The following is a 21179-nucleotide window of genomic DNA, read 5'->3' on the forward strand; positions in this document are numbered from 1 at the left end:
TGCCCGGATGTGGGTGACGTGCGGCCGCCATCTTCCCGTCCCCGGCAGCCAGCGCCAGTCGGAGCCAGCGCGAGCTGCCGCCGCTGCCGGTGCTGCCGACATCTCTGTTGCTGCGAAGTCCTGCGCCCGTTGCCCCCGCCATGTGAGTCAGCTGCCCTTGCCTTTCCCGCACTGGCCTGAGCCGACTGCCGCCTTGGGGCCCAGGCTCAGGGTTCGACTCGTGCGCCCCACGCCCGGAGGCCGGACCAGCGCCCGTGACTGCGCGCGGGCGGTGGCTGCGGGAAGGAGCAGACCCGGTGTCTGCCCTCTCGCCCCGCCCCTGTCATTTCGGGTCGACATCAGACCTTGTCTCTGAGGTCGTCTTCATTTAACAGGAGGGGAAACCGAGGCCTGGATGGGGGAGGGGGCCTCATTCAAGGTCACGCATCTTTTAGGCGGTGGGGCCGGACGGTATCCAGGGCTCCCATCGGGTGGCCTTCCTCCCGGGAAGGAAGAAGGGAGGGACAGATGGACGGACAGGCAGATGGGCGGAGCCCTGACTGCGGGGCCGAAGCATTCAGGCCCTGGGTCTTACTCCATTTCTGCCCCTCAGGTCGGCTACCGCTGCCACCGCCCCCCCTGCCGCCCCGGCTGGGGAGGGAGGTCCCCCTGGGCCCCCTCCAAACCTCACCAGTAACAGAAGACTGCAGCAGACACAGGCCCAGGTGGATGAGGTGAGTTGGAGAGGGGAGGGTGTGCCAAGGGCAGTGGGAAGGACCCTGTAGGTTGGCAAACTAGTTGGGGGATCCACTTGGGCTAGGGGTAACGACAGTTCACGTTTATAAGTTTTGAAACAAGGATTCCATGTCCCATTCCTGTCAGCGTGCACTCGGAAGGTCCCTGGAGTGTTAGCCTTTCTAGCCTGGGTGTTTCAGTCTAGGCAGATGTGCTGTGGTGACGGGCAGGCTGCTTGCAACTCGATAGAGGGTGCTGCTTTGACATCTGAGATGTCTGGTTATCAGCATGCTCCCCATATGTGCTTCTTGCATGTGCTCAGGTGTGGACATGTTCTATGTGTGTTCTTGGCATGTTAGTCTGGCAGCATCAGGGTACATGTTATATGTGGGCACATGGTGGTCTGGGAGTGCCCTCATTGAGGTGGGCCTTGGCACACCCCCTGCCTTGTGGTCTTCTCCTCCAGGTGGTGGACATCATGAGGGTGAATGTGGACAAGGTTCTGGAGCGGGACCAGAAGCTGTCGGAGCTGGATGACCGTGCGGATGCACTCCAGGCAGGAGCCTCCCAGTTTGAAACAAGTGCAGCCAAGCTCAAGCGCAAATACTGGTGGAAAAACCTCAAGGTAAGGGTGGAACCAGTTAGAAGGACTGGTGGGTGAATGGGGGTTTCATGGTCCATCTCACTGACTCTCCCCTCTCTCCTCCAGATGATGATCATCTTGGGAGTGATTTGCGCCATCATCCTCATCATCATCATTGGTGAGTATGGTAGGAGTGGGTAGGGCCCTTTTCTTTGGAGAGGTTTCCCCTATGAGTTCTGGGTTTTGAAGGTCATTAATGTAGTTTCTACTATTCAGCAAAAAGCATATAAAGCTGCCAGTGGCAGTTCTGATTCATCTAGAGCCCAAAAAGTTTGATGTTGTTTAGCCTACACTTTGTTTGGTTGTGGGCAATTCTAAGATTTTTGGAAACAGGAAAGCTGGTGGATCCCCACTGCTCCCTTGGGGACTGGTTGTGCCTAAGACCCCAGTCTGGGAACCCTGGAATTGGGGAGTGAAGAGCAGGAAAGGCCCAGGGGAATTGAGACATGACTAGGAAGCCATTGTTTAAGCGCTCCTGGTTTCAGAGGCCATGGCATGGGGGTCTCTAGCCCCAAGGCTATGTCATGGGGTTGAAGAGACCTTAGAACCTACCTGTCCAGCCCCCCTTGCTTTACATGTGGATAATCTGAGGCCCAGAGGGGAAGGGATATCAGCCAGCTGGGAAGGGTGGAGGGTGGAAGCAGGGCCAGGCCTGACACACTGCTTTCTCTCCTTCACTCTTTCTCTCCTCTCCTTCCTTTTCTTTCCCTCTATTTAGTTTACTTCAGCTCTTAAACCCCTGAGGAGCCTGCCCAGAGAAGGGCCTCTCATCCCCATCCATCCCCAGCCGTTCCCCCACCTCTCAGCCATATCTTCCAGCCCCCCACCCGTGTGTGTGTCCGTGTGTGTGCCCCCCTGTAAATAGCCAGCTGTTATTTATACATATATAATATTATATATATTTGGTCTGTTTGTAGTTTTATTACTAGAAGATTTTTCTGGTTGTCCTTTAACACCCCTTCCTGAGGTTCCCATCACCTTTCTCTTTCCTTCCTTCCTTTTCCCTGTTTTCCTGACCAGCCCCAAGTCCCTTCATTTGCATCTGCTATGCAATAGTCCCTCTTCCTCTCCTTTCCTTGGATTTAGCTGATCCTTCCTCCCACCCTGGCCTGTTACCCCATACCTCCACCCTTCCAAAAAAACAAAAACAAAAGCAATTGTCCAGACCTCCCTAGGTGCATCTTCTTTGCATTATTTGGGAGGCTCTGAGACTGGCCCCACTTGGTCCTAAGAATCCCAAGGTCTGGGAGCTTCCAGCATGTTAATTAACATTCATTTGCATACTGACATCCCTTTTGGTTTCCTTCTTTTTTGTTCATCACTGTACTGTTCATTCTTTCAACCTGTGGTTGGTTGGTTGGTTGGTTTTTTTTCCACTGAGGAATTAGTCCTCATTGGTCACTGTATCACAGTTTTATTTGCATGACATTACTTGTAGGTGGTGGGGAGCCTGGGCTTTTGGGGAGCCAGGCTGTTCTGGCCCCCAGAATCATCTCCTAACCCCTGTAGTCCAGTTTGCCTCCCCTAACCCCATTTTCCAAACCTTGTCCCCTCCTCTCCCTCCCCGGAGCTGGTGTGTAAGTGTCTTGGAGTTCAGTGTGTTATGATGGACCAATAAATCTGCCACATGGAGTTTCTCCCCACATTCCTGATCCCCAGTTTTCATGTGGGGCGCTCAACTGACATTCCCATGGGGTCTCCTTCCCTCCCATCTGTCTGATCTCCCCCCTCCTCCTCCCACCAGGAGAGTTGGGGGTTGGCCACAATCTGATCTCTTTTGGGAGAGGTGGCTGCCAGTGTCTGAGGGGTCATCACTGCCTTGGAGAGGAGTGGAGCAGGGCAGAGAATCTTCCCAGTTCCTGCCTGAAGTCTCCTCTGGCCCCATCCCTCCTGGGGGTTGGACTGAAAACCCTCCTCCCCAGTTTGGAGGGTGTTGCCTCCTTCACTGCCCAGCTCCTCTGACTGCCCCCACCCCGAATTCAGGGCGGGGGTACTAGTCACTGCCAATGTGTGTGTGGGACTTTTTGGAAGATGGGGGTTCTTGCCCTTTTCCAGGGTGGCTGAGCCCAGAGAGACCTGTCTTCTCCTTAGGTGAAGTGATAGAGGAACGGTCTAATGTCTTTTTAAATGGCACAATTTTGGGGGGGTCTGAGGGTACAGTCCCTTAAACTGTCACTCGAGGGGACCCCCCCAACTCTTTCCCCCACACTCAAGGTTTCTGTGTGAAGGGGGAGCAGGGAGATCTAAGCTGTGGTGTGAAAGGGTAGGGAGAGATGCTGGGGGTGGGGGTGCTGTGCTCTAGATCCCCCATAATATCCCAGTGTCCTCTGCACCCCCATTCCCTCACCCCATGCCCCCAATTCTGTGGCGCATCCAGATTGTGAAAATGTACAATAAATGTGTAATGAGTAACTAAGTGGTGTCTGTTCTGAGATCTTTTCTTAACTAGTGGGAAAGGTATTGGATCTGCAGGTTTAACCAGAGGGTTGAGAAGATAACATTGGGAAGAAACTGAGCTTTCCTGGAGGGCTGACCTTGGACAGGACAAAGTGTGATTCCCAAAGTGGCCATGGCGGGGCACCAAGCAGCTTCAAGCGTGTTAATGGGAAGTGTTGATTCCTGTGTCACACCCTGGTGAACCCTGAGGTCTAGGTTTCCCAGCTTTCCCTCCTCCATTGCCTGAGGGTATGCTCTTGCTGTTTGTTGGGTCCCTTTTACCCCTTAATTTAACGCCCAGACACTGCAGTCACTTCTGTATCCATTTACACCTCTATCTAAAGTAAATGGCCAACTTCGGTAAAGCATCTCTTCCCCTTAGTGCTTAGCACAGTCCAGCATCCAGAAGGGGTTAATAAATACTAAACAAATTGGCCCTTACCCCTGCACTCTGTTATCAGACTCTGGACACTAGTTCAGGATGCCCCTAATATGGCACCCTAGTATTGTCCCCAGGTGCCTTAATGAGTGTAGCCTAGATAGGGTTTCCCAAACTTATCAGTTCCTAAGAACTACCAGGAATTCTTTGAAAATAGATTTTTAGGCACCTTCCCTGAAGATTCTGATTCAGCAGTTTAAGGGGCTGAGATGATTTTTATAATTACAGTTACCAGTGTTCGCCATTTTTTAAGGGTTTATGACAAGTATTCCCATCAGTGCTCAGGACTTTTTCGTATTTACTGAATACTTACAAGGTTTAGGGTTTCCACAGGTATTAGGACCTGCTTGCTTTATAGTGCTAGGGACCTGGGTTCAAATCTTGGCCCCATTATTGAGGAGTATGTTGATCTGGACAGATTATGTAACCTTTCTGATAAGAACAGATACGACACTTGATTTTAGCCAGAAGGTGGAGAAGCGATATGTAACCTTTCTGGATCTCAGTCTCATTTGTGAGGCAGTGGGTACTAAGGAAGCCGGCCTCCTCTGGGTTTGTGAGAAGCGCCTGAGTCCATAGAAAATCTAGGGGCCTGCTGTCATCATCTTTACTCCCATGGTGGCATTGAGATCTGAAGACAGAGCTCTTCACCCTATTCTTTGCACCTTCCAGCTTCTGGGAGCCTCAGGGACTCAGGGCAGGAGTCTCAGCTCTGGGGAAGGCGGTGGCAGGGTGCAGTAGCTGCGGCTTTCAAGCTGACACTGCTTCCTCCCAGGGTCTCTGCACAAGGCGCCTGTATCAGAGCCACTGCCGCACGCTTCAGCCATATCAGCGCATGCGCACAGGTCACACTTATTGCGCCTGCGCAGACTCTACAGCCTTCAGTGCAGTGTCGTCAAGGAAAATCCCCAGCTTCTAGGTAAACAAGTTGCCGCGTGAGACCGCCTGCACGTGTCTGCTACAGCTCCGAGACCTCTCAGCCTATGAGAGAGTTTGGAGGGCTGGACCAGCATTCGCGTCACGTCCCTAGGCAAGTGGGGGGACATTGCCACAGCCAATATGAACTTCGGAAGTGGATGGGGGAGCGGCTTTCTGTCAATCAACGTGCACTGTGGGCGGCCCGCCCGCACGTGGATCTGTCACTGAGGATTGGCAAAGTGACTAATGAGATGATGACGGGCCGCAGGCTGCACCAATGGTGGCTATGCGGAGGTCTGGCGAAGGCACGCGGCGCAGGGCATGGATCCGCACCCTTAGGCCAATAAGCTTGAGGGGCGTGGCATCCCAGCTGGTGGGCGGGCCTGCAGGAGCAAGTCCCAGTCGCTGTGGCCCTAGTTGGAAGAAGTTGGACACCTGCGTGCTTGACAAGCGGTGAGTGCTCAGAGGTAGGGGGAGATGAGCGGTGGTGAGTTTTTCTGGAGTGGTGTGTTCTGTCAATTGGGGTGTTAATGGAGTGTGCGGGGGTGGGGGTTGGAGGGCGTGGGGATCCTGGGAATGCATGATTGCCGCGGTGGGAGCCCTGATCCTTCTGGGGAATAGAGACCAAGACTCAGCACTGGCGGGACAGGGGTGGGGGCTAGGGGGTGTCCCCGAGATCCGATCCTTCACTGCCCTAGGGCACCTGCACCATTGACTGCCAGGGAAGTGGGCATCAGAAGGCCTCAGCGACCTGAGGGAGCTGAGAACGTTCCAGTGCATGGCTGCTGTCTGGGTATGTGCCTTAAGCACTTAAAAGAGGCAGGGGTTCTGAGGCTGCAGGGATGCCCTGGTAGGGCAGGAAGGAGGATTCAAAAGGTTTGACATTTTGATGATTTGTGTGACCCTGAGCCAGTCATACCACAGCTCTGGGTGTCTTATGTGTAAAGGGGAGCCATCCTTGGGAGTAAAGGTGAGGTAGCAACTGTTGGATCCTGAAAGGGAGGATGGTGTTGTACAGACTGGCTGTGCACATGTCTTCCTGAGCCCCTGAAGGTGAGGAGGAACTAACAGGGTACTCGGGTAACTGTACAAACAACTAGGCCTGTAGGAAAGGTGGAAGAGTGATGAAGTTGGGGATCCTAGGACATCACTGGGGCTGGTAGCTGCTAGGATGATCTCAAGGACTTTGTGAGCATGTGAAAACTGGGCTGTGATGACTGGAAATGTGTAGGGAGTGCACACTGAATGTCCTAAATGAGAGGAGGGGTTGGATGGAGTCTGTGTTCCAGACACCAAACTCAATTGCCTGGACATTTGAGAGGTTTAGGTTCCCCAGTGCTACGTAACCCTTCACAAGTTCCAGCACGACAAGCCATTATCAGAGGTCACGTGTGAACTCTGGGCTCTATTTGTTAAGAGCCTGAGAACATATTATGAGGCAATTTAGTCAACTTCAGTAACTCGTGAGCCTTAGTAAGTCCTTGTGGAATGGGGAGAGTAATACCCGTCTCACAGGGCTGTTCTGGGAATTAAATAAAATAGTGTATGTATGAAAGTGCTTAACACAATGCCTGGGTCATGTTTTTAAAATTATTTAGCTAAAAAATGCCTATAGGCTGACAAAACAACAGTGAGGAGGTGAGAAATTTATGTGAATTTTTTGCTTAGGAATTATTCTCACATTTGCAAGTTTTTCTGCAAGTTTTGATGACTCCCTCTGCATTTTCCTCTTCCTGGTTCTGGTCTTCAGGCACCTGCTCAAATCCCTCATTTCATCCTTTTATTCCTCTCCCAGGAGCCAGGCCCTAGGCTGAGCCACTTGCTGTCCCAGTTCGGTTTACTCATCCTAGACCCATTCTCCTCCCTTCCCCTCCTCCCTCTTTGCCATGGTAACGAGAGATTCAGGCTCCGAAGGGGGCCTTTGAAAGAGCAAAGGTGCGTGTTCTCTCACAAAACCTGGGCCTCCAGCTTCCCCACCCTTGCTGTTTGGAATTCGGCCGGCAAATGTGTACAGTTTGGGAGAGGGGGAAAGCCAGTGCCAAGAGCTGTAGGAACAAGCCTAGGGGAGGGCGATGCGTGTCTGGAAGAGAACCAAACATAGGGGCGGGGGAGGGGGACCCCTTCCTTCTAATTCTCTCTCCAGGAATCTCTGGCTTTGGGACAGGACGGCTGTCGTTTGGTTGGGGGAGGCGCCTGGGTTTGTATTTGTCCTGGGCTACCATCCAAGAGAACATGATGTTCCTTAGTGCGCTGGCCGCCGCCCTCGGGCTGGCCGCCATCCAAACCACTGCCTCCCCAGCCTCCCTGCCCCACATTCCCCCGCTTCCTCGCCCCGCCCCCTTCCTCAGCTTTGACGTCACCACTGTCTCCCGCCCCCTCTCCTCCATTGACGGCAGCAGGGCCTGGTTACTGTGGGGACCATGAGGCAGTACAACCAGGGCCGTGGGAGCAGGTGAGGGTTGCTGGAGCGCTGGACCCTTTTGTCTATGCAAGAAATAAAGATGGAGGTGGAGGTGGGAGAACAAGGACTGTCTGTGTCAGGGCAGATTATTCCTAAATTCCTGAGGAGAACTGGGATGGAAGAAAAATTGTTTCCCGAGAAGAGGTGTCTGAAAACGAGACTAGGGACAGGGCCACAGTATGTGAGATGGGGGTACATTTTCAAGTAGAGAAGTCTGAAAATCTAGGCTTTTAAGTCCTTCGTTTCCTTGCTTTGGTTTTTCTAGGTTATATAATTCCCCACCCCTCAGCTTTCCACAGAGCCTTCCCTGACCCCTCAGTGAGGAACACCACTTTAAGGAAAGCTTAGGCCATGTGACAGTGAGGGGAGTGCACTCACAGCTGATTATGTCCACATTAGCTGGGGGGGCCTCTTCACTTGCCAACCACGCCCTCAAGGAGCCCTGACAGAAGCTGCTTGTCACGGCCCTGGATGGAGTGGGTCTGTGTAACTGCAGCTCTCCTGGGCGCAGCCTGGCACTTCATCCTCCAAATCAGGCCCCTGTTCATTTTTTAGGATTCAGTGTTCTGCTCCCTCTTCTTTTAAAAAAAAGTTGTAATTTTCAGCTACTTCCTCATTGGCTGAAGCCCCTTCCCCTCTCCTATCCTTTTTCATTTTTAAAATTTTTATTTATTGATTTTAGAGAGAGGAAAGGAGAAATATTGATTTGTTCCACTTATTTTTGCATTCAATTGTTGACTCTTATATGCACCTTGATGGGGGATCAAACCCACAAACTTGGTGTATTGAGACAATGCTGTAACCAACTGAACTACGCAATCCTTTTTTATTGACCACCTGCCATGTGTCAAGTTCTATTCTAGGGACTAGGGAATACAGTAGAGAGATGATGTCCTTGGCCTTCTCTTTTCCTAGTGGCGGCGATCTGAAGCCCTTGCACCCCACCTGTCCCTCTAGTATCTCTCAGGCACTCCCTCTGCTCCCCTGTAGCCCTGGATTTCTGGTCCCTCACTTTTGGGGCAGCCTTGAGGGCTGCTGTTTCTTTAAGAGAGAAGCACTAGTCACCCAGTAGGCTGCCCAGAGACTTTTTTTTTCTGATTGGACATAGAAGCACCTGCCATTGTTTCCCTTCACAGCCCCTATTGGCTCTGACTGCCCATTGTATTATTTGTATCCTTCACTCCCACACTCCCACCCCCACCCCGGCATGGATACTCAATTGCTTTCCTCCCAGCTGTCCAAGTATTTGAAGTGTCAGATGAAAGGGTTGTGTAAACCAGCTTTATTATGATTACAAAGGTGGGGAAGGGAACCCAGGAAAGGTCAAGTCAGGTTTCTGTCTGTCCCCCTCCTCCCAGGGACCAGCTATCTCATTCATCTTGGTTCACTCCCCAGGGTTTGCATTTCTGTTTCCCACCCCTAGCAAGGCCAGGGTATCCTGCAAGTTGGCTCAGTTCACTCACTAAGTGAACATTTCTTAAACACCTACTGCGGCCAGAGCATTGTCCCGGAAGAGGGACAGTTTAGTTCCCCTCCCCTCCCTTTCAGTATTCACTGTACAAGGCGTCCTGCACCCAAAGGCTGGGCGGTGGTGTCTGGGGCCCTTCAGTTTAGTGCCAGCACCCAGATCCACGTGCGCCCGCGTGTGTGACACAGCCCTGACCTCAGTAGAGGCCAGTAGCCAATCAGGGGCCAGGATTAGATCCCCAGCCAATCGAGGGCGGGGCCTGTGGCTCCCCGGTAGGAGGCCAATGAGTGGCAGTGCCTGGCATTATGCAACCCGCCTCCTGGCCCCGCGGAGCTTTCACTCGGCTGCGGGCTACAACGGCGGGCAAGCTACCGAAGGGGACTGGCGCGCGGGACAGGTAGGCGTTTCCTTGACCATCCGGGGGCCGGTTACCAACCCCATACAGGACCGCCATTTCCAGCCTAATGTGCCGCTTTCGGCCTAGGCGCTCAGATGGCCCACCAATAATCCATCTTCTATGCCGCTGTCCACTCGCTCTCTGCCCCCGGGGGATCCAGGTGATCCTTGCAACCCCGCACCGGATGTCTGCACTTCTTGACCCTCTTACCTCCTGTTTGCTCTGCACTCCAGTTCTTCTGGTCCCACACCTGACTCGCAGCAGGCATGCCCTCTGCCGTCTTTCTTGTCACTCGGGGGTCTCCAGTTTTCCCTGAGTAGCAGGATCCCTCTGACTTTCCACGCTCCCCGCTCTCCCCCCTCAATCCCTGGCCCGGCGCCGGCCGTGATGTCAGCCCTTTTCGGGCTGGAACATCCCGTTCCCGGCTTTAGTTCCTGCTGTTGGCCACAGCCTTCCCTTTTCTCTTGGCGCTCAGAAAATGCTGGGGGGTTGGGGGTGTGGTTGGACCTGGAGTAGGGGAAGAAATATCCGTTGGCTGTTGTGTATCCCCTGCTCAGAGCTGAGTTTGTCTGCTTCGGATGGGGGCGGGGTGCTGTTGTCTAGAAAAGTAGCGGGCTGAGGGAAGAGAATTCCTAGACCCCTGACAAAGGCAGGTGCTGGCTTCGGTTCTGGGGGTTAGGAGAGGGTGTAGGGGGTGGAGAGGGTAAGGCTGTGTGCTAATGACCAGAATGACTCGGATCCAGGCGAGCATTAGGCTGTGGGGCTTTTGTGTGGAGGGCGGTGGCGGTTGTGTTTTGCCCTGGGGAGCAGGGCCAGTCTGCAGAACCCTGATGGGCCGCCTCTCTCGGGGTACTGAGGATGTACTCGAGGTGGGCGAACCCTGGCCACACCCGCCTGTGTGGGGTAGGTAGATCCCCTTCTTCCGCCGGGAAATGGGGGAGGGTCGCTCCTCCCCCCCTCCTGTGGTCCCTCCAGCAACCGCTGAGCTCAGCTGCTGACGTCGGTTTCCCTGGTGACCGTGGCGGTGGCGGAAGCGCATGGTGGGGCCGCGCATGTCTTTGCGCATGTGCAGCGGGGGTGGCGCCGCCCACAGATAAAATTAGTCCTGAGACCTAAATATAGGAGGCCACTGGCTCACCCCCTGCTCAGAGGCCTTGGAGTCTTAGGCACAGTGGGGGCCCGATGGGAATTTGGGGCTGGAAGGCGTCCAGACTTTGGCCCACAGCCGTAGTTCTAGTACACTGCTCAGGCTGTACTTACCCAGGCCACAGTGGCAAGGGATGAGCCCCTTCCCACCTCAAACCCCCTACCAGAACAAGAAACAGAACTACGTAAAGCTCCCTATTAGAAGCCGGGGTCCCAAGAGCGTGGGGACCAGTGCGGGTAGGGTCTGAGTGAGGCTGGCAGGTACTGTGAAGTTAACAGCCCAACTTTCTCTAAACCATCTTTCTTGGTCTCCCTCTCCAGGTACTGGCTGTGGTTGAACTCTTCAATATCAGAGGCTTGGGTCCTCCACCTCACTCCCCTAGCCAGGCCTCTCGGCCCCCTTGTGCATCCGAGGTGGCCTCTCCGTCATCGCTGTTTTCTGTCTGCCCTTCCCATGGCCCAGACATGAGTGGCCCTCTAGAAGGGGCTGATGGGGGAGGGGACCCCAGGCCAGGGGAATCCTTTTGTCCTGGAGGGGCCCCATCCCCTGGGCCCCCACAGCACCTGTCTTGCCCTGGCCCCAGCTTGGCTGATGACACGGATGCCAACAGCAATGGTTCAAGTGGCAATGAGTCCAATGGGCCGGAGTCCAGAGGTGCATCTCAGCATAGCTCACATAGCTCTTCCTCTGGCAATGGCAAGGACTCGGCCCTGCTGGAGACCACTGAGAGCAGCAAGAGGTGTGTACAGATGTGTGTTACAGGGTCTGGGAGTGCTCTTAGGAGCAGGCTGGGCTAGGAGGAAGGCCCATGCTGCTAGTCATTTTCTCTTCATCTCAAGCCTGTTGCTTCTCCTTTAGCACAAACTCTCAGAGCCCCTCCCCACCCAGCAGTTCCATTGCCTATAGCCTCCTGAGTGCCAGCTCAGAGCAGGACAATCCATCTACCAGTGGATGCAGGTTTGTCGGGTAAGGGCTGGGGGAGAGGCGGGGGACCTAGGCCATGCTTTGAGGCTAATGTCATACCCCTCCCTTCCGGTGGGCCTTGCAGCAGTGAACAGTCAGCCCGTGCAAGGACCCAGAAGGAACTCATGACAGCATTGCGGGAGCTCAAGCTTCGGCTTCCGCCAGAACGCCGAGGCAAGGGCCGCTCTGGGACCCTGGCCACACTACAGTATGCACTGGCTTGTGTCAAGCAGGTGCAAGGTGAGTGGTGCTTCCTAGGAGGGCAATGGCCAGGTCCTGGGCTACTGCAGTGGGGCCATCTCACTGAATGCCCCACTGCCCTCATCCTGTAGCTAACCAGGAATACTACCAGCAGTGGAGCCTGGAGGAGGGTGAGCCTTGTGCCATGGACATGTCTACCTATACTCTGGAGGAGCTGGAGCACATCACATCTGAATACACGCTTCGCAATCAGGTCAGCTGCAGCCTGGCCTCTCTGTCGTAACTCACCCTCATCCCTACTCCCATGGCTTCTGAATCTGCTTTTTCCTCACCCTCCTGCCCAGGATACCTTCTCCGTGGCTGTCTCCTTCCTGACAGGCCGAATTATCTACATTTCGGAGCAGGCAGGCATCCTGCTGCACTGTAAGCGGGACGTATTCCGGGGTGCCCGCTTCTCAGAGCTCCTGGCTCCCCAGGATGTGGGCGTCTTCTATGGTTCCACTGCCCCATCTCGCCTGCCCACCTGGGGCACTGGGGCTTCAGCAGGTGAGGTCCCCGAGTGCCTGCAGGGGGGATGAGCAGTCGCAGGAAGCTCCTTCTGTGAGGGACCAGGGGACCTGAGATATTCCTTGTTGGGGTCTTCTCAGCCCAGGTAGGGTGTGGGAGCCTGTGCTCACCCCTCTCCTGGTCTGTCCCAGGTTCAGGCTTCAAGGACTTCACCCAGGAGAAGTCTGTCTTTTGCCGTATCAGGTAGGTGGGGGAAGTGGGAGCAGATCCCTTCCACTTTCCACACATCGCCCTTCTTTACTGTGTGAGTGGAGGGTGGGTGGCCTTTCACTGATAGTCCCTAACACCTCTTTCTTTCCCTTGCTAGAGGAGGTCCTGACCGGGATGCAGGGCCTCGGTACCAGCCATTTCGCCTCACCCCATATGTGACCAAAATCCGGGTCTCCGAGGGGGCCCCGGCACAGCCATGCTGCTTGCTCATCGCAGAACGAATCCACTCGGGTTACGAAGGTGGGCAGGCCAGGGGCCTAGCTGGGGGTGAGGCAGGTCATAACTTTGGGAGGTGTGATTCAGCCCCTTGGAATTTCATAATAGAGAAGGTGTTATAAAGGTGAGGGTTTGAAGCCTCCTTTAGAAGTGGAGTTGGATGAGAGTCCTGAGCTAGGAGAGGGTAAAGCAGAGTGCCTTGTTCTTAGCCCATTACTAATATGGGACACAAGAGTGGTCCAGGCCATCTTTGTAGGCCAAGAGGCCCAGGGAAGGGCTGTGGGGAGGATTGCCAGTCGGCCTGATAGGGCCAGAGGAGCTGGACCATTTCAGATGAACTCCAGTGACTACATTTTCTGTGCTCAGCTCCCCGGATCCCTCCAGACAAAAGGATCTTCACTACACGGCACACACCCAGCTGCCTCTTTCAGGATGTGGATGAAAGGTGAGGTCAGAACCTAGAGGAGAAGTGAGTGGCCAGGGCTGAGGCCATGGCCAGGCTGATGCCTCCTCCCATTTCAGGGCTGCCCCACTGCTGGGCTACCTCCCCCAGGATCTTCTGGGAGCCCCAGTGCTCCTGTTCCTGCACCCTGAAGACCGACCCCTCATGCTGGCCATCCATAAGAAGAGTGAGTTCCTCTCACCCTGCTCTTCCTTCCCAGCTGTCTGCAAGGCTTCTTAACGGATGCTCTTGTGGCTGTGTTTCTCAGTGCCTTGCTCTCCTGGATCTCCTATGGGGTGGCTCTCTGTCTTAGCTCTCCTTCCTGCTCTCCCACACTTTATTTCCCATTCCCTTCAGTCCTACAGCTGGCTGGCCAGCCCTTTGACCACTCTCCCATCCGCTTCTGTGCCCGTAATGGGGAATATGTCACCATGGACACCAGCTGGGCTGGCTTCGTGCACCCCTGGAGCCGCAAGGTGGCCTTTGTGTTGGGTCGCCACAAAGTACGAACGTAAGTGGGCTGGGACCCAGAGCTGGCATTGGATAGTGTGGGAGGGGGAAGGGTTCGACTCACCCTTTCCCACCTCGCAGGGCACCCCTGAATGAGGACGTGTTCACTCCCCCGGTCCCCAGCCCAGCCCTGTCCCTGGACTCTGATATTCAGGAACTGTCAGAGCAGATCCATCGGCTGCTGTTACAGGTGAGAGTTGAGGAGAAGGGGCTTGGGAGGTGAAGAAGAGATGCGGTGCAAGGCTGTAGATCCCTAACCTGTTCCTTTCCGCCTCAGCCTGTACACAGCCCTAGTCCCATGGGGCTCTGTGGAGTTGGTCCTGTGACTTCCCCAGGCCCTCTCTTCAGCCCTGGCTCCTCCAGTGATAGCAACGGGGGCGATGCCGAGGGGCCTGGGCCTCCTGCCCCGGTGAGTGTCCTCCTGTTTCACCCCTCCAGTCTCCCATTCCCCTGTCCTTGGAACCAGCATTGCCAGTCCCAGAGGAGCTCTGCCTCATCCCCTCTCCTTTCTTTCTTGCCCTGCTCTCATCATGGCCTCCACATCTCCTCACTGGTTCTTGTTGCACTGTGCCCTGGGCCCCAGACACTGGCCAGGACCCCTCCCAATGCTTCCTGCTGCCCTGCTCTGTCCCACAGGTGACCTTCCAGCAGATCTGTAAGGATGTCCATCTGGTGAAGCATCAAGGGCAGCAGCTTTTTATTGAGTCCCGGGCTCGGCCTCTGCCTCAGCCCCGCCTCCCTGGTGAGTTGGTGGGGGTGTGGCTGTGGGCGTAGGTGAGAGGTGAGACCAGGTGGTCTCCTGACCTTCACCCCAACCCAGAGGAGCTTTTGTCTCGTTTTTTTCTCCTTGGATCAGCAGCTACAGGCACATTTAAGGCCAAGACCCTTCACTGCCAGTCCCCAGACCCAGAGCTGCAGGTGGACCCTGCTGTAGCCCAGGCCCCACAAGCCTTGGCCCCCGAGGAGGCTGAGAGGAAAGAAACCTCCAGTTGCTCCTATCAGCAGATCAACTGCCTGGACAGCATCCTTAGGTAAGGCCAGTCTGGCACCTCTCCCTCTTGGGCACTGACCCTGCCTACCCTGGGCCCTGCCCTCATGTCTTCTGGGGCATCGCCAGGTACCTGGAGAGCTGCAACATCCCCAGCACGACCAAGCGTAAATGTGCCTCCTCCTCCTACACCACCTCCTCAGCCTCCGATGATGACAAGCAGAGGACAGGCCCAGTCCCTGTCGGGACCAAGAAAGGTGAAGACCTGGTGCATGCCCTGTTTCCACTGCCCGGCTGCTGACCTTCCCTGTGTCTCTCCCCTTTTGCCTTGGGGTCCCCACCTTACTCTGCCCTGTCCCCCTCCCAGCCTCCAGATCTCCAGACCTCCTCCCTGCTGTCCATCCTTCCCCCTCCTCCCTGGGATTTCCTCTCCTGACCTCTGGTGGGGGCAGTTGTGGTAACTGGCACCATCTCTTTGCACAGATCCATTGGCAGTGCTGTCTGGGGAGGGGGCCACCCCTCAGAAGGAGCCGGTGGTAGGAGGTACCCTGAGCCCGCTCGCCCTAGCCAATAAGGCGGAGAGTGTGGTGTCTGTCACCAGTCAGTGTAGCTTCAGCTCCACCATCGTCCATGTGGGAGACAAGAAGCCCCCGGAGTCGGGTATGGGCTTGGAGTGAGGGGGCAGTGCCCGGGCTTCCCTTGGTCCCCTAGCCAGAGCTCCCTCCTGTTTACCTTTTCCTGCCCCTTCTGGCCCTAATGGAGAGAAGGAGGCCTCCATTTTAGCTTGGAGCTGCCACTCCTTGCCTCCATCCCCACCAGCCTTTGCTGCTTTGTCTTTTCCCTGCCCTGCTTCCTGTGTTCTTACTGTCAGTTCACACACAGAGTGTGGGTAGGGCGTTCCACCTGAGGTGTGACCACAGAGAGTCAGAAAAACCCTGTTGAAAAACACTGAAGGGCATTGTCCTGGAAAATGTGGGAGGGAAGAGAAAGGGGTGGGCTTCCCTTCCAAAGAGAGTCATGGCACTGTCATCCTTGGGTAGTGCCACCAGAGGAGACTAGTATCTTCTGCCATGCTGGGACAGCTTTGCATAAAGAGGGCCCAGAGCCAGTCCTCAGTGGGGAGGAGGGCAAGAGATACACACAGGGCCCAGGCTTGGCTGTGGGGCAGAGGCCAGGGGTTGGCTAAGCTGTTGGACAGGGAGGGTGTGGTGTGGTTGTGTTAACCCCTGAGGTGATTCTGATGACCTTTCCCCCTTCTCACCTTCCTCAGACATCATCATGATGGAGGACCTGCCTGGCCTGGCTCCAGGCCCAGTTCCCAGCCCAGCTCCTAGCCCCACAGTAGCCCCTGACCCAGCCCCAGATGCTTACCGCCCCGTGGGCCTGACCAAGGCCGTGCTGTCCCTGCACACACAGAAGGAGGAGCAGGCCTTCCTCAGCCGCTTCCGTGATCTCGGCAGGCTGCGTGGATTCAATGGCTCCTCCATGGCTCCCTTGGCCCCCGGAGAGCGAGGTAGCCACCCTTTACCTCTCCAGCCCTGTCCTCTGCCCGGTCTAGGACTAGACCAGTTGGGGGAGGGGGTTCTTGAGGGAGATGTTCCTGCTCCAGGGACCAAGCTGGTGTTTCCTGCACCACCAGAGCCCTGCCTCTCCCCAGTAGGCTGGGGTTCCAGGCTGCAGCTAGAAAAGGGCAGCTTAGGGGGCTGGCACTGAGACAGGCAGGAGGAGGAGGTACCTTGTTCCAGGTAAGCTGCTTCAGGTCCAGCCTGGGGGCAAGGGTAGAAAGTATGCCTACTTAGACTCAGTTGTCACCGATTAAGAGATCTATATGGACTCTGGGCCAAATACAGGCAAGAAGGCTGGAACAACTCTGGCTGGGGCCGGGCTTCAAGGGCAGGTGGCAACCCAGCAGATGCCTGAAGGAGGCTTCCTGTAGGCAGATGCAGGGGTCTGAGCTAGGCAGAGTGTGGCCCTGACTGGCAGAAGGAGCACCAACATTGGCAGTGCCTGAGGAAGTTTGGCACATGGACTGAAGCCTTCTACCCGTTCGTTTGTGGACCCACCCTGCTCCTCCCATCTGCCAGTGTGCGTGTCTCTTCTGCGCACCTCTGACTCATTCCCTCATGTAACATCCTTCTCCCCTCCTTTCTCAATAAATCTCCCTGTCCCTGCCTCCTGTGATTCTTCCCTGAAGGTTACCATGTCCCCAGAGCCCCCTCCCTTCTGTGTGGTCTGGGAAGCTAGACTCTAGGGCCTTCACCCGCCCTCTCCCTGGTTAGAACGGCAGGGCAGTAGAGGTGGCAGGGGCACTCAGCCCCAGGTTGAGGCCCTCGCTAACCCTGGTTTCTCCCCACAGGCTGCCACCATGGCCCCACAACCCCCAGCCGCCGACACCACTGCCGATCTAAAGCCAAGCGCTCACGTCACCACCAGGCCCCCCGAGTCGAATCCCCCTGCTTTGTCTCCCACCCCTCACCTGTTCCACCCTCTGCCTCCTGGCCCCCAGCACCAGCTGCTGCTCCCTTCCCAGCTGTGGTCCAGCCCTATCCCCTCCCAGTGTTCTCTCCCCGAGGTGGCCCCCAGCCTCTTGCCCCTGCCCCCACATCTGTGCCCCCTGCAGCTTTCCCTGCCCCCCTGGTGACCCCAGTTGTGGCCTTGGTGCTGCCTAACTATCTGTACCCCACCCCATCCAGCTATCCCTATGGGGTACCTCAGACTCCTGCAGAGGGGCCTCCTACCCCTGCCTCCCACTCCCCTTCTCCGTCCCTGCCTCCACCACCCCCGAGCCCCCCCCACCGCTCGGACTCTCCACTGTTCAACTCAAGATGCAGCTCCCCACTCCAGCTAAATCTGTTGCAGCTTGAGGAACCCCCCCGTGTTGAGGGGGGTGCTGTTGCGGGGGGCCCTGTGAGCAGTGCTGGGCCCCTGCCTCCTAATGAGGAGGTGGTTGAGCCAGAGGCCAGACTGGTGAGCACTGATCCCCCATGTCCTCTTACAGTCTTCACGCAGCCCTCCCCCGCTTGCTCCTCCACTGCGCGCTTTTCCTGCCTTCTGCCTATCTGGTGTCTCCATCTCCACAAGATGGTGTAGGGAGGTGGGAGACCCCAGCTGAATTTCTGAATAAGGTAGAAACCAGCTGCCTCGTCTGTAAAGGGAGCCAATAACTTCTAAGTGCATCTGACACTTGGAAATGGTTCAGCATCATGTCCCTACGCTTCGCCTGCTCTCTCATTTTGGTCCCACTGTCATGGAGTGGGATCAGAGACCACCTGGGTTTGTGTGCCCTCCAACCAGTGGAAACAGTTGAAGGGAAACACAGGTGTTGACCCCTTAATTTCTCCTCATTTCCTTCCTTTCCCCCTCCTCCAGGTGGAGGTAACTGAGTCCTCCAATCAGGACGCACTTTCAGGCTCCAGTGATCTCCTGGAGTTGTTGCTGCAAGAAGACTCTCGCTCTGGCACAGGCTCTGCTGCCTCGGGCTCCTTGGGATCTGGCTTGGGCTCTGGGTCTGGTTCAGGCTCCCATGAGGGGGGCAGCACCTCAGCCAGTATCACACGTGAGTGGCCCCCCCACTACCTCCCTGGGTAGGACAGTGACTGGGGAGCTAGGAGGCCAGGCACCATGTTGGCTGAGCACCCTGGGCCCATGTCCTGCCTCCTGAGGACAGTGGGGTGGGCACGTATGTGGCCTTGAGGGAGGCTTTGCAGTCCCAGGGATGGGAGCCCTGGCTGGCCTGACATTGTTGGCTGGCCCCCTGCTTCACAGGCAGCAGTCAGAGCAGCCACACAAGCAAGTACTTCGGCAGCATAGACTCTTCTGAGGCTGAGGCTGGGGCTGCCCAGGCCAGGGCTGAGCCCGGGGACCAGGTCATTAAGTACGTGCTCCAGGACCCCATCTGGCTACTCATGGCCAACGCTGACCAGCGTGTCATGATGACCTACCAGGTGCCCTCCAGGTGAGGAGTTTGAGGCCTCCTTGGCCACCCTCACTCCACAGCTAATTTGGGGTTTTCTTTTCTGGGGCTGGCTCTGCTCTGTGGCTTTCTATCTCATCCCCTGCCTTTTGGAGCCCCCCTCATCAGTTCCTCCAAGACTGAGGACAGCTTCCCTGGTCTTAGAAGCCCTGAACTCTGCCCTGGCTGGTGTGGCTCAGTGGATTGAGTGCCAGTTCAATTCTCGGCCAGGGCCTAGATTGTGGGCCAGGTCCCAGGCTGGGGGCATACCAAAGGCAACCAATCAATGTATCTCTTGCACATCGATGTTTCTCTTCCTGTCTTACTCTCTCCGTTTCCTTCTGTCTGAAAATAAGTAAATAAAAATAAAAAAAAGCTCTGAACTCCCAGAGCACCAATTCAGAGGAGGAGCATGAGGCAATGAATGGGGAGTTGTGGTAGAGGAAAAATGCCAACCTCATGGGCCCTGCTCTCCCCTCTGAGCCTTTGCCCTCTGAACCCCTTCCCTGGGCAGGGACGTAGCCTCTGTGCTGAAGCAGGACCGAGAACGGCTCCGGGCCATGCAGAAACAGCAGCCTCGGTTTTCGGAGGACCAGCGGAGGGAACTGGGTGCTGTGCACTCCTGGGTCCGGAAGGGTCAGCTGCCTCGAGTCCTTGATGTGATGGTGAGAGGAAAAGTCTGGGCTGGGAGGGAGGAGAAAGAATTGAGCTCAAGTCAAAAGGATAGAGGTTAAGGGCTGACTCCCTTTATGTCATTGGATCATCCTGAAGGATGGTGATTCCACTAAGTTTGCTGCTGGGTTACATAGTATTAAACCACATGAATTTTTGTAGACCTTTTCTGGACCAATTCTGTGCTAATGTACATTGTGACTTTTCCATAGTAGGGTCTGGATACACGGAGTACAGTGCATTTTCCAATCTTGACCCCATGTGTGTCTTTGTGGACTAGTGTTTCTTCCAAGTACATTTTGGGACGTCTCTTGGGCTGGGGAACAAAGGAGCTGGGATAGCAGGTCATCAGTGACAGAACCTTGCCTGATTCACACATTCCCTTTTTCCCTCCAAGGCCTGTGTGGACTGCGGTAGTAGTGCCCAAGACCATGGCCACCCTGATGACCCACTCTTCTCAGGACTGGATGGATTGGGGCTGGAGCCCATGGAGGAGGGTGGAGGCGAAGGTGGTGGTGGTTGTGAAGATGAGGGTGAAGAGGCCCAGGCCCAAGCTGGGGCTGGGGTCTCAGGCTCCCAGGACCTAGCCATGGAAGAGGAGGAGCAAGGTGAGAGCTCGTCTAGTCCAGCCTTACCTGCCACAGAAAATGGCACCAGCTAGACTACATTTTGGGGCCACCTCCAGAAGTGCATGAGAAGCTTCCTTCTTCCACACCGAACTCTCAGAACTCAGATGTGGCTGGACCAACCAATAGGAAACTGCCCCAGATTCTCCTACTATGGGGGCTGGACCCCCATCACCAGCCCAGGATCCAGGTGCTGCCTCTGGCCTCTGAAGGAATAGAAGGTAGAACTCTCCAGAGAAGCTTCATCTCCCACTGCTGGTGAAGAGACCTTCCTTCCCTGGACATAGTTGCTGACAGGCTGCTGAAGTGGTCTCTTCAAGTCCCAGCTGAGACCTAGTCCTGGTCCCTGAGGGTTGGGGCTGCACTTATTTATTGAGGGAGGCAGTCCTCTCTCCTACCTCCTCCCCAGATGGGAGGAGGAGGGCCTGAGGCCCAAGCAGGAGCCAGTGGTCCAAACCCCTAGCTGCTCCAGGGTGGGGGCGGTTGGTGGACCGTGGAGTCCCTGGTGCTGCCCCTCAGGTGGGACCCAGGTGTTCTCAGCTGTACCCTCTACCGATGACATTTGTGTTTTTGATATTGTGTCTGTTAATATTTTTTTAATACAAAAACAAAAAACAAAACTCAGGACTTTGTGGAATAAAGTTTGTAGGTTGGGTGAGGTGCGGTCTTTGTGGGGAGGTGTAGCCCTGCTCCCTGGAGGGTGGTGGTGAGAATGTGCAATTCCTAGCCCCCTTCTCCCCACATCCTTTCCAGCTGAAGGGCCTTGCTGAGCTTGCTAAATCTCCACCTAATTCAAATCCTGCTCTCACCTCTAATATGACCTTAGCTGCGTTTGTCCAGGGATGGAGACATGAGGAGCAACTTGTGGCTAAGGGCATCAGTCCCCAACCTTTTTAGTACCAGGGACAGGTTTCGTGGAAGACAGTTTATCCACGGACCAGTGGTGGGTGGGATGGTTCTGGGATGAATCAAGTGCACTACATTCAAGCTCACCTGTTGCAGTGCTGCCTAGTCCTTAACAGGTCTGCCTCCCAGAGGTTGGGGATCCCTGGCTAAGGGCTTACTTAGGCAAGCTCCATTGTGGGTTATGGTGCCTGAGTGAGGGGAAGAACCCCCTTAACCTGAGTGTTGCAGGCCTTTGGCTTTTTTGTTTGTTTGTTTGTTTGTTTGTTTGTTTTGTCAGCACACAGGAAAAGGCCCAAGGGTGTC

The 21179-nt window shown here is 55.5% G+C and overlaps 2 protein-coding genes across 5 annotated transcripts; both read left to right on the forward strand.

Moving 5' to 3' along the window:
* Positions 1-3773, forward strand: VAMP2 (vesicle associated membrane protein 2). Of its 2 annotated transcripts, none has more exons than XM_028534230.2 (5): positions 1-142; positions 593-713; positions 1181-1339; positions 1424-1475; positions 2076-3773. In XM_028534230.2, coding segments are annotated over exons 1-5 (351 nt in total). In that variant the 5' UTR covers positions 1-140; the 3' UTR covers positions 2093-3773. The 2 variants fall into 2 exon arrangements, with proteins under 2 accessions (XP_028390031.1, XP_028390030.1); XM_028534229.2 differs by having other exon boundaries at positions 3102-3773.
* Positions 3774-5472: 1699 nt separating this feature from the next.
* Positions 5473-20585, forward strand: PER1 (period circadian regulator 1). Of its 3 annotated transcripts, none has more exons than XM_028534144.2 (23): positions 5473-5603; positions 10944-11362; positions 11482-11580; positions 11672-11826; positions 11919-12040; positions 12132-12333; positions 12486-12537; positions 12662-12804; positions 13147-13225; positions 13303-13409; positions 13580-13733; positions 13814-13922; positions 14010-14141; positions 14369-14474; positions 14592-14763; positions 14850-14977; positions 15204-15380; positions 15991-16233; positions 17077-17687; positions 18090-18276; positions 18486-18675; positions 19187-19337; positions 19742-20585. In XM_028534144.2, exons 2-23 carry the CDS (start codon positions 11088-11090, stop codon positions 20003-20005), a joined length of 3858 nt encoding a protein of 1285 aa, XP_028389945.1. In that variant the 5' UTR covers positions 5473-5603; positions 10944-11087; the 3' UTR covers positions 20006-20585. The 3 variants fall into 3 exon arrangements, with proteins under 3 accessions (XP_028389945.1, XP_035888924.1, XP_028389941.2); XM_028534140.2 differs by lacking the exon at positions 5473-5603 and adding an exon at positions 8410-9476; XM_036033031.1 differs by lacking the exons at positions 5473-5603; positions 15204-15380 and adding an exon at positions 8409-9476.
* The last annotated feature ends 594 nt before the right edge of the window (positions 20586-21179 follow it).

This window comes from Phyllostomus discolor, chromosome 8, assembly GCF_004126475.2.
Source record: "Phyllostomus discolor isolate MPI-MPIP mPhyDis1 chromosome 8, mPhyDis1.pri.v3, whole genome shotgun sequence".
NCBI lineage: Eukaryota > Metazoa > Chordata > Mammalia > Chiroptera > Phyllostomidae > Phyllostomus > Phyllostomus discolor.

Coding starts and splice junctions, on each gene's coding strand:
- VAMP2 (XM_028534229.2), top strand. Junction 1,340..1,423: donor ACTGGTGGAAAAACCTCAAG/GTAAGGGTGGAA, acceptor TCTCTCCTCCAG/ATGATGATCATCTTGGGAGT. Junction 1,476..3,101: donor CATCCTCATCATCATCATTG/GTGAGTATGGTA, acceptor TCCTCCCACCAG/GAGAGTTGGGGGTTGGCCAC.
- PER1 (XM_028534140.2), top strand. CDS start 9,363: ATGAGTGGCAGTGCCTGGCATTATGCAACCCGCCTCCTGGCCCCGCGG. Junction 14,475..14,591: donor GCCTCAGCCCCGCCTCCCTG/GTGAGTTGGTGG, acceptor TTGGATCAGCAG/CTACAGGCACATTTAAGGCC. Junction 15,381..15,990: donor CAAGAAGCCCCCGGAGTCGG/GTATGGGCTTGG, acceptor CACCTTCCTCAG/ACATCATCATGATGGAGGAC.